The 12,515-nt window shown below is 41.3% G+C and overlaps 1 protein-coding gene across 1 annotated transcript; it reads left to right on the top strand.

The window, feature by feature from the left end:
- The first annotated feature begins 916 nt into the window (after positions 1-916).
- LOC105906051 (thiamine transporter 2-like) lies at positions 917-7,073 on the top strand. Its single transcript, XM_012834148.3, has 5 exons — positions 917-1,269; positions 1,541-2,288; positions 6,121-6,313; positions 6,607-6,748; positions 6,912-7,073. The coding sequence occupies exons 1-5, from the start codon at positions 1,120-1,122 to the stop codon at positions 7,071-7,073; spliced, it is 1,395 nt and encodes a 464-aa protein (XP_012689602.1). The 5' UTR covers positions 917-1,119.
- Positions 7,074-12,515: the final 5,442 nt, after the last annotated feature.

Here is a 12,515-nt window from a genome sequence, read left to right as displayed (position 1 = left end):
CCATTTTTTTTAACAGCGGGAGCTGTCATTCCTTCAACACCTTGGTACAGTCCTCCAAATTAGGTTGCATTATTTCTTTTTCTCTCTCTCTCCCACACAGACACATACACACACCTCTTCACTCTAACACTAAATTCAACCCACACCAGCTGTTAAAACAAGGGTGTTATCTGTCACTCTCTTTTCCCTTGGTAGCCATCATGAGAGTCTATTCTCATCCCTTTCCACTCCGAAGGTGTAGAACAAACCAAAAATAGAAAAACATTAGGAGTCTGTATTGAACTCTGGCTCCAGATTTCTAGAATTTTAAAAGGATTTGTAAAAGGTACAAAAAAATTACTTCAGACATGTAATGTACCTGGAAGATAATTTAGCATCCACTTTCGCAAATAACAGCACAGATTTTGGTCATATACATCAATATATGTAGCCTAAAAGATTATTCACCACACACAATGCGATTATATTGTACTCTGTTTCGTAAAGATGACCAAATACCCCTGTAAATGAAGTATAACACTGGGCACTTTCATTGCTATTCTTTCAGCGATTTATAGGCCGTAAAGCCTGGCTAGTCTCTGCCTACTCTGAAGACCCACAAAGCATAGGATGTCATCATAATCAGGCCATATCCTCATCATAAAATGGCTGCATCCATAAAAGCACCACCATCGCAACACATCAAAGAACAAACTCCTAGCCCTTTTTCATCAAGATGTTTATCTAACGTGGCATTTCACCAAAGTCTGAGGCTTTTTTTTCTGAGGCTCCTCCAGTCCTCCTGTTTAACTTCACCTCGCTGCAACACCCCTCTAAATTGGAGATATATTTGCAATGAGTAGGCAGCAGGATAGATGGGTATATATTCATTACCGGGCACTCATGGGGATCACGGAAGCTCATTCGTCATCTTAATTCATGTGCACTCAGAACCCAGCGGCTCCTTAGGACGAGGGGAGGGGGGAAAAAAAACTTGCAAGGCAAACAATGAGAGCAGGTGACCGGTCACCTTGAGCTTATCTGCGCCTGCATATCGGCCCAAGATCAAACAGGCAGGAATGAAAGGGAGTTATAACCCTGCCAGCTGAGACCGTTCCCGGGATACGCACATCAGAGGCCATGGCCTGGTGGAACACGAGGCAGGACCAGGGCTGGCTCTACCCGACGGCGGTGCTGTGTGTCTACGGATTTCTCTCAATGATGAGACCGGCGGAGCCTTTTCTCGTTTCCTTTCTTACAGGACCACAGAAAAACTTCACTGTCCAGCAGGTACAGTCCCTGAAGCAATAGGCTACAAATAGCACAGAATATTGTTAGAATTCAGTTCATTCTTCAAAAAAAGAATAGTTTGTTCTAGTATTTATCATTCTGTCAATTGTTATACATTTTGTTGGCTCTACCTCTACAGTAATGTACATATCACAAAGTATGACTGACAGCATTATGACATAACTAACTATTGTGACCATAATACATGAATGTAGTCTTAAATAAAAAAGTCTGAGGGTGATCCTTCAACAATCTTAATTTCCATCTCCAGGTTTCAAGGGAGTTCTATCCGATATGGGCATACTCCAGTCTATTCCTCCTGATCCCCATGTTTCTACTGACAGACATGTTGAGGTACAAACCCATTATTATGCTGCAAGCGCTGGCCTATGTTGTCTGCTGGCTCCTGTACTCGTATGGATCCGGAGTCCGATCCATACAGCTTTCCCTCTTCGCGTACAGCGTGGCTACGGCGTGTGACGTGGGCTACTTCACCTACATCTACAGTGTGGTGGGGCCGGAGCACTACCAGCGCGTCACCAGCTACGCCAGGGCGGCCGTTTTACTGGGCTACGCAGTGGCCTCTCTACTGAGCCAGCTTCTGGTGTCCATTTGGAGAGTGTCCTTGTCCTGCCTCAATGTCATTACCATCACCTGCCTGTGTGGGGCGCTGTTGTCCTCCCTGTTTTTACCCATGCCCCAAAGAGGTGTTTTGATAAGTGAGTTGCATGGCACTGAATCAAACACAGACTCGCCCACCGACGCCACCTTTGGAGGAGTTCAAGCAGCATGGCGGAGAAGGTTCCTGAAGACTTTGAAGGGGCTGAGACAAATGCTGTTGGACTGCAAAGAGCACTACTCCTCCGCTGCCTTCCTGTTCTTTTGCATTTGGTTTGCAATGGGAAAGTGTGGCTTCTACCAAATCACAGGGTATGTGCAGATTCTCTGGAAACTGAAGCAACCATCAGACAACTTCACGGCTTACAATGGGGGTGTTGATGCCGTGGCTACTCTTTCAGGTAAAACTCCTACTGCATCATGGGCACTCTTTTAATCCCAGCATTCAGAGCACTTCCTCTGTACATTTTTTCTGAGAAAAGTAATGCAGACACGTAACTACACAAAGAGCCCGTTTGTCTGCAGAGGTTCCTCAAATCTCTACGGAGCTTCTTACTCATGGCATAACAATGGTGTCATCTACCAAGCACTAAAACAGATGCAGAACAGAAGACATGCATTTTAATGGAGCGTTCTAGTTTGTGTAATTGTAAAATGTAAATGAACTGGCATTGCGGGCTTCAGTGTGCATTATAAATAATATCTGCATGTCTAGATTTACCTTTATGAGTGGGTATGTTTGTTATGGGGACTTTGTACTGGGTTGCACAGCATTAGAAATATGCATTATGGCATTATGCATTGGTGGATTACCAGCTCTTGTACATTGCCTTTGGTAGTCTTACAAGCAGATGTGCAATAACCACAATGAGAAGACTAATGTGTGAAAGCAGTTCTGTTATTAGAAAAGTAATGCATGCCTAGGTGTTATCATTGCCCTCATACAGATTCAGATTAAGTTGAGTTTTCAACAAAACCACAGTACAGGTATGTATAATTATGTTACAAAGTACTATATAACATGCAGGCTATCTCCAACTATTCTCACAGCAGTATATATTCTACTCAGACGTGACTGTCTCTCCTCGGAGCAGCCTAACATTTTCCACTCAATTCACTGAACGCTGAAGCAATAAAATCCACCTTGAGAACGGCAAGTCCTCTCATATTGCATTTAGTTCCACTTCACAGAGTTTCAAGTGTAGTCCACAGAGAGAAAGAAGGGGAAAAGGGAGTAACTTGTTCCCTTTCAAATATCATTTCTAGTGCTTTGACACCTTGACACCCAAATGACTGGCTCAGTTCAACCTTGAGTCTCCAAGGAGTATGTCTCAACCCTCCCTCCTGGAGCGGGAGGAAACAACATCAAGACCAGGGTTCAATTACCACTAAAGATTTCACACCGCGCTCATGCAAATAACCCACAAGTCATTTCAGTATGCTAAAAGCCTGGGTTCTCCTCATAAGTTCATCAATTCATCAGTTTTCAAGGTAAATATTCTGTCAGACTCTCCCGAGAGGGACACATACAAGAAGAGTGTGTCGGGTACCTCAGTCTGGTGTATGAAAGCAACTTTCATCCACCTAGATGTAGTCTATACGCCTGGTACAGTCTGGCAGTGGCAATGTTAATGAGGAGATGGTAACACACATCAATATGGCACAGAAAACCTTGCACTGGTCCTCCTCCTAATTGAGTTAAGAGAGAAAGGTATGATGTGAGGTTTAATGGCCTCTAGCAATGTCCCCTCTCTTTTTTTATTGTGAACTCAGTTACATAAATCAACCTCTTAACATCCTATAAAGATTAAGGCATGTCTTGAATAATTACCAGGAATGTGGCCATACTCATTCTGTTTCAATTTATGTCATTATCGTCGTCTTCTTCACAGATTAAGCCCAGCAGAGAGATATTACCAGCTCCATAACCTGACCCAGTTTTTAACATGGGACACTTGTGCCAGTGAATGAGATAATTCCCATTAGGACACCCTATCAGAATTGATGAAATATATTCCTAATACAGTGTGTGGTCATTAGTACTTACCACATGCAATTAGTATTGATCCAGAGAGGTGGCACAGGGCGATGAGCTATAATCTTTGTCAGGGACGGCCGACTATATTCCATTACCATCAGGAGGCTTTGGAGATCATTTAATGTCCTTGTCTTGTTGGGGACGGGTGTTGCTCTCAGTTTTCACATGTTGTTGAAGGACTGATATTTCATCCTGTGGGGCAGGGACAGGCAAGGATATTCTGAATGTATAACCTTTGCAATTTATCACTGATATGCCAAACAGAAATGTTTAACACGGCCTGACACGATAAGTGGCCGAATTTATTAGCTAGTTTAGAGTGACTCCTATGGGTGGTCTTTGATATTTCATCTGGACTTTATTCTACTTGTTTCATTTTACCACAATCATCCTCCATTATTTTATATAGCCCCTTCAGGAATGCAGCTGTTCATCAATAACAATTGATGTTATTTAAAAAAAAGCATATTTGTTGTTTAATAAAAAGTGTGGGGGAAATATATATATACAGTACCAGTCAAATGTTTGGACACACTCAGTGTGTTCTCATTCAATGGTTTTTCATTAGTTTCTACATTGAAGACAACGGTTAAACGACACATATAGAATTATGTAGCAAACAAAAAGGACAACCCAGAACAACCCAGAATATGTTTTAGATTTTAGATTCTGCAAAGTAGAACACCTTTTGTTTTGCACACTCTTGGAATTCTCTCAATCAGATTCATGAGGTAGTCACCTGGAATGGTTTTCAAGTAACAGGTGTGCCTTGTCAAGAGTTCATTTGTGGAATGTCTTGCCTTCTTTATGTGATTGGGACCATCAGTTGTGTTGTGCAGAGGTAGGGTTGGTATACAGTGAATGACCCTATTACTACTACTACGACTACTGTACTAAGCCATGTTATGGCAAGAACCACTCAACTTAGTAAAGAGTAACGACAGTCCATCAGTACTTTAAGACATGAAGGTCAGTCAAAACTAATTTAAAGAACTTTGAAGGTATCCTCAAGTGCAGTCGCGAAAACCATCAAGCGCTATGATGAAACTGGCTCTCACGACGGCCGCCCCAGGAAAGGAAGACCAAGAGTTACTTCTGCTGCAGAGGATAAGTTCATTACAGTTACCAGCCTCAGAAACCGGCAATTAACAGAAACTCAGATTAGATCCCACATAAATGCTTCACAGAGTTCAAGTGGCAGACACATCTCAACATCAACTGTTCAGAGGAGACTGCAGGAATCAGGCCTTCATGGTCGAATTGTTGCAAAGAAGCCACTACTGAGGAAGAACAAGAAGAAGAGGATAATTGCTTGGGGCCAAGAAACTCAAGACATTAGACCAGTGGAAATCTGTACTTTGGTCTGATGACTCCAAATTTGAGATTTTTGGTTCCAACCGCTGTGTCTTTGTGAGACACAGAGAAGATGAGGATAGTTTCTGCATGTGTGGTTCCCACCGTGAAGCATGGAAGAGGAGGTGTGATAGTGTGGGGGTGCTTTGCTGGTGACACTGTTGGTGATTTATTCAAATTCAAGGCACACTTTACCAGCATGGCCACCACAGCATTCTGCAGCGACATGCCATCCCATCTGGTTGGCACTTAGTGGGACCATCAATTGTTTTTCAACACACCTCCAGGCTATGTAATGGCAATTTGATCAAGAAGGAGTGTGATGGAGTGCTGCATCAGATGTTCTGGCCTCCACAATCACCCGACCTAAACCCAATTGAGATGGTTTGGGATGAGTTGGACCGCAGAGTGAAGGAAAAGCAGCCAACAAGTGCTCAACACCTCTGGGAATTTCTTCTAGACTGTTCCAGGTGACAACCTCATGAAGCTGATTGAGAGAATGCCAAGAGTGTGCATTAAAGCTGTCATTAACAGCAAAAGGTGGCTACTTGAAGAATCTAAAATATAAAACATAAAACATAAAACTTTTTTGTTTACTATTTAATTACATATGTGTTCTTTCATAGTTTTAATGTCTACAGTATTCATCTACAATGTAAAAAATTATAAAAACAGAGAAAAACCATTGAATGAGAAGGTATATCCAAACTTTTGACTGGTACTGTATGTATATATACTGTATGAAGAATATATTTTTAACTTACTCTCCTATCCTATGCGCTATTCATTTATATACAGTACACACTAATTATTCTGTTTGTTTATTTTCTGTGGGGGATCAGGCGCAGCAGCATCTGTAGCTGTGGGTCACACATCACTGAACTGGTCTGTGTGGGGTGAACTGACCCTGGGGGCCTTCTCAGCCCTGGCCGCTGGTGCTGTCTATCTCATGGACCTCACGGGTAACATATGGGTCTGCTACGGCTGCTACGTCATCTTCAAGTCTGTCTACATGCAACTCATAACCATCTGCACGTAAGAACACCCCCCATGCTCATCTGCTTCTTCCACAGTACACTAGTACATGAGGTGGATTTCACGAAGCATACTTATCACAATGAAACCGGAATGAAGGAAGAAAGACATTTGCATACTGATCCTCAAAGACTGTAAAACACTTTACAATACGTGCATCAAATCATTTAAGAGGAAGTTATTTTTCAGTTCTGTCTCGTAAAGTATGCTGATAACATTTAATAATTAGTTTCATTACAAGTTTGTTTTATATAAACAGCACAGTGTGTACAAATGTTGCCTCTGCCTTCCAGTTTCCAGATAGCCAGAAGCCTCAGTAAGGAACACTACGCGCTTGTCTTCGGGATCAACACCTTTGCTGCGAGTGTTCTCCAGACCCTTCTCACTGCAGTCGTGCTGAACACCAAGAGCCTTCAATTAACCGTGGCCACCCAGGTGAGCTACATTAGCACTATACAGGCATGCCCAATGTTTGGGTCAACTTTGATCAATACCCCTGCTGCCCTGCTATTTCAAAGACTCTTGTGATTGCACTCAGGGTCTCTCTTGCATCACGTAGCTGCAATGTACCATGATTGTGATTTTTTTCCTCTTGCAGTACTTTATATATGCAACATACTTTGGAGCCATTGCACTGATATTCCTGATCAGAGGAGTGTACAGTGTGCATGCAACCAAACACTCCCAGCTAGAAGGTGACGGCCAAGATGACCTAACAGCTGAGAGACAGACCGGCTTACCAGAATCATCACAGGTTTAGCACTTTTGCACTCACATCACAATGCAGAAACATCATACCTAAATGTTGTATGCCATACATTAACACTTCATAATTGTACATACAAGTGTAATGGTGATAATAAGACACAGCCAATGCCTGCAATGTATAGAACAGACTTCTAAACATGCAATGTCTACATGCACCCACAAGAGGGCGCTATGACTATAAAAATGTGTCAGTGAGTCACTACTGTATTTGTGGGCTGTGTACATATGTTTTTTTTCTGACTTTGATCTTGTACTACTTGTTTAAATAACTACTTGTTTAAATAAACGTGCATTTGGAAGGACCCCAATACAGTTGAAAGAGGCTAGGTGACACCTCAAACAAATATTAAGAAAACATGAAAAAAAAAATCAATGAATTCAATGAATACACAATGATCCAAAATGAACTTATACTTATATCACTTGTACTTAGTACAGGCATATAAACTGAGATTGGGCACCAGATAAGTGGCCGACAAATGGGTGTCATGTTCTGTTGGACCATCAATATGAAAATATAATAGGTCATCAGACGAGGAGGTCCCACGTTTCATACATACCCATCATCTTGGTGTAATCTGAGCTGGCATGAACACAAAATAATGAGACAGGCTTTTACGTAATTGAATTCTAAGTACATAGCAGACAACCATGACAGTAATACCTGTAATCATTACAGTCATTATCAGTATACCTAATGGTTGCACTTTGGAGATTTTGCTGGTCCCAATTTTCCTATAATGTAAATGTGTAAAAAATTTACAGTATATATATATACTGTATATGCACGTATAGAAGCATGGACATGATGTAGATCAGCAAGGAATATACATTTTAGCAAATAATAGACACCAATAGACACTAATGTGTATTGAAAAAGCTGCCAGATGTTTGCTGTAAGAGTAAAGTAGAGCAGAGCAAAAGTATGACACCACATGAGCAGTTCAAGAGGAATGAACGTGTTAGAGAGGCCAAAAGGAAACCCAAGACTGGATGTGAATAAGGGCAGTTCAAGAGGAATGAACGTGATAGAGAGGCCAAAAGGAACCCAAGACTGGATGTGAATAAGGGCAGTTGTCAGATAAGCACATAGTGGGACTTCATTACCCTTGCCTGAACCACCTTGAAGAGGGTGTTAGAGTGCTGAGGCAAAATACTCACTGACCCCCAATTACACTTTCATTGATTGTGTGCTCAAGTCCTTTAATGCACACTGTCAGTATATATAGTAATCTATCTGTCACTCACCACATCATGCTCTTTGCAATGTGACATCCATTTTGGGGCCAGCAATATAAACACGGTTGATGTTTTACATGCTATTAAGCACATTCTAAACCTAGTATCATTTCTTTAGATGTCATGGGAACTCTACAATATAATGAACATGAACAAATCTAGCAACCGCTAATACAGTGCAAGTACTACTGCATTATTAAGCAGCTCATAGATGGTTACACTGAAAGCCCTGCATCCAAACATGGGATAAGCTTTCTGCTGTGCTAGCAGTTAGCAGTGATAGAATGAATAGCTGGCAGCTAGAATGAACAGTTGAGAACATGGACAGATCTTCAAACTATGCCATCTACACATTAAGGTTGAGGATGAATATATAATAATGTAGCATATCATTTCCATCATTGTAAGTGTATGTTATTTAGGGAATGATGCTGCACTGTGCTGTGTCATCAGACGCAGTGGACCAATCAAGCTGAACAAAAGTGAAGATGAGATTGACAACAGATTTTCTAGTGACCGACAACATAACAGCTGATTACAGATATGGCATCGAGGTGTGGTTGGGAATGATTAGCATGTTTTATGCTTTTGAAAGTTCTAAAGCCCCAAGGCATTGTGAGGATGGAGCTGAAAGAAGTGACATATTCAAACAAACAAACCATTAAAAAAAAAAACAGCAAACGTGTATGGTTCTTTTGTCAAGTTTTAAATCCAACTCTCAGTGTGATCCAGTACCAAAATTGTAGGTTCTGATTTATACAGGAGGAAAATACGAGGATGTTTATACGTTTCTGTTCAGGTGCCCTGAGGCTCTCCATTAGCGGTGCATCACTCGGCAGAGAGGTATGTGCCCTCCACTGAGGACTCTCACAGAGACAACTGGATAAGTCAGCTCCCTTTTAAGACACTAACTCAGAGAGAACTGGATAAGTCAGCTCCCTTTTCAGACACTAACTCAGAGAGAACTGGATGTGTCGGCTCTCTTCAGACACTAACTCAGACAGAAAGGAACTGCAGCAAACTTGGCAGTGCCTGTTCAGAGTCACTTCCTGTAGGTTTACTCTGACTGCTGCAGGTTCAGTTTTTTATTAATTATTGTGTCTTACACAAAGAAATAAATACAAAATATCAGTGCAAGACATAGCATCAGTGTCACCCAATGACAGAAGCAGTTTTTTCGTGAGCTTTCTAATGTGAACTGCTATACTTTCATTATAAGCGCACAGGTTTCAAGCATAAATAATGCCTTTCATGGTAATATATTCAAAAACTGAAGCAGCACAACGATTATGTGCACATGAGTAAATATGATGCTGCAATTGATGCTAAAGTAGGCTACGTCATTGTAATTTGTAGGCCAATTAATCATTATTGTATTTACATAAGGAAAATTTTCCTTGCTGTGGTAAACAGAGGATTGGGATATAAAAGGTTAGAAATGTATGCACGGTCATAACCAACATATACTCCAGGGTTCATCCTGATTAAGAGTTGTGTGCGTGTGCAAGCACCTCAGATCATTATAGAGGAGAGACGCAAACCCCAGCAGACTCCGAGATGCTGGAAAAATACAGAGCTTATTACATGCCCTTATTCCTGCCATAGTTCCTTAAATGCTTTCCTGTATTCTAACACGAATATTAAATATATAGAATTAATAGCCGATGAATCACACATAAGGCTGGCAACCCACGTACAAAGAAATTAAAGAAGACCCTAGACATTTGTTATGCTTTCTTTGTAGTATATACAGTATAGGTAGCTGGATTTCCTTATGTTAGCCTAACAGTTGAATATATCTGTTTTACTAATGGTCTTTCTACGAATGGCTACTTACCTGCTACCACTTCAGTATTTAACTTTGCTAGGAGTCATTATTATTATAATTTAGTTTTATTCATGTCCTTCATACACAAGGTGTACATTGTACTGTGAATCTGGGGCGTGTTTCACAGAGCGTACCTAAAGATGTGCCTTATCTTTTTGAAGCATACTAAGATATACCATCTCTATAGAGATAATCAATACTTTTGTAAGGTTAGTCTGGACCACTGTTAGCTATACCTTAACGCAGTTTTCAAATTAAGATACATTACATTAAAGGTTTTAGAGACGAAAACGTGCATTGACTGTGATGTAAGATCAAAATGTGTTATTCATTCAATTAAAAAACTACTAGCCTGCAACCATTCTTATTATGGAATGTATTTATTTTGGCTTGTATAGTATTTCTTGTTGATGTTCTTTCTAATAATGATCACCTGCACTCCAAACTGACTCAATCCCTTCATGAATGACAGTAATTGATTCCAGAAACATGGATTCAGCCTCTTACGGTATACATGAGATACATACAAGTTTCTCTTTAGGCAATTCGTAAGAGATGGTTTGGGAAACATCCATAGAAAAGTAAACTTCTTTAGAAAGGTATACCTTTTGAGTCTTTGTAAAACACTAAGAGACACCATGACTAGGAAACGCTTTTAAGACACTAACTCAGAGAGAACTGGATAAGTCAGCTCCCTTTTAAGACACTAACTCAAAGAGAACTGGATAAGTCAGCTCCCTTTTTAGACACTAACTCAGAGAGAACTGGATAAGTCAGCTCCCTTTTAAGACACTAACACAGAGACAAATAGAGACAAGATATCTACAAAAGTGAGCCTGCTAACCAGCTAGCTATGACACATACGAAAGATCAAATATTTTTAGATACAACTGGAACTTCACATGAATTTGTTCATGGCCCGCTTTTAAAAATGGTCAGTGCGCCATTCATACAGTGAGATTATCCATCTCTTCTCTTCTGTGGCTTTAATACTGAGATCAACGCATCCAAGTTTTTGACTTCTGATTGAGATACATTGCGAGAGGTTTCCACAACAGGGCCCTTAAGTTTGACATTTTGGAAGGTTATGACAGTGGGTTTACTTACATCTCACTACCTCTTGCTTACTGGCAGTTCTCCTTGCTTCTCGGTACCTTCAGAGTCTTGCCCTTTGTACTGTAAGAGCTTCCCCTGTGTTCTTTGAGCTTCCCCTCTCTCAGTGGCCTATCCTTCAACTTCTTAACCGTCTCCAGACAGCTCTCAACAGCTGCAACCGCTTATGGGAGGATCAGAGGAGGCTGAGTTTTGAGACCTCTGAAAAAAGATCATGCAAAAAGTGACAGAGGGCAACAAAAGACAGGCTTTCCATTTGCCATACGATGTGCTTGGCCCTGCCCTTCATGTTAGTGCTAAATGTGGCTGCAAGGCGCTCCATGTGATGATGGCCAGCAGTGTATTGGCCCTGCCCTGCTGCATCATTTGACTGAAGGAAAACTGACAGTGCTTGATAAATGTGTGGCAGCCAGCACTGAGTTTTAACAGCCAAGGGATTGTGCTGTGTACAGCCTAATTCTGCACCTATTGCCTTCAGTTGTCGCCTGCTTTTGGGACTGAAGTGATATGTTTTCCACGCAAGCCGCAAAAGGTCATAGGTTTTTTCAAATCATTGGCACTGACCTTTAAGTGCTTAGCATTGTCAATTCCAGATGATGAGATAGACAGATGGAGGACAGGACAGGTTCACCCACATCACCTCTGAAATGTGCCCCTATTCGCCCTGTTGCACCCATGTTAACGCTTGCACCATCCACTCCAAAATCGCTAATTTTGTGCACCCTCCGGTTTGGATTGGGTGGATCCGCATTTTCAAGCAACGACTCGATAGTCTTTAGGGAGCATAACTTTGTGAATGGTATTTCTTCCACTACAGTCATGTGGGTTGCGTAACATTTTATTTTCCACAAGCACGTTACACTGCTTTCACGATTGGGGTGGCATGACAGGCAGACTGGGGGGTAATAACACGATCCCTGGCATCATGGGGTGGCATGACAGGCAGACTGGGGGTCAATAACACGATCCCTGGCATCATGTTATGATTTTTCTGTCACCATGCTTCCTCATCATTTCTTTTTTTTAAATGACTCGAACCGGTAAATAACTTTGTTTTTAACCAGCAATCTCTTGTCCTGCTTGAGCACAAAGGTGCAGCATATTTCACACTCCCCAAATTCTACATAGGTATAGCCAAAAACCTTAAGATGACGATATAGCTTGCCAGGACCAAGGGGGAGTCTCCAGATTTTGGAAAGGCCTCGTTTTCCTGAGAGGAAAATGGAGTATGATTGGCAGATTATTTGTGTTAAA

This window comes from Clupea harengus, chromosome 10 (assembly GCF_900700415.2).
Source record: "Clupea harengus chromosome 10, Ch_v2.0.2, whole genome shotgun sequence".
Classification (NCBI taxonomy): domain Eukaryota; kingdom Metazoa; phylum Chordata; class Actinopteri; order Clupeiformes; family Clupeidae; genus Clupea; species Clupea harengus.
This window is presented reverse-complemented; position numbering and strand designations above follow the sequence as displayed.

Bases quoted from the DNA above. Each gene is read 5' to 3' on its own strand.
- LOC105906051 (XM_012834148.3), top strand. From the start codon at position 1,120: ATGGCCTGGTGGAACACGAGGCAGGACCAGGGCTGGCTCTACCCGACG. The intron at 6,314-6,606 runs GTAAGAACACCC...TCTGCCTTCCAG, and splicing joins CAACTCATAACCATCTGCAC to TTTCCAGATAGCCAGAAGCC. The intron at 6,749-6,911 runs GTGAGCTACATT...TTCCTCTTGCAG, and splicing joins AATTAACCGTGGCCACCCAG to TACTTTATATATGCAACATA.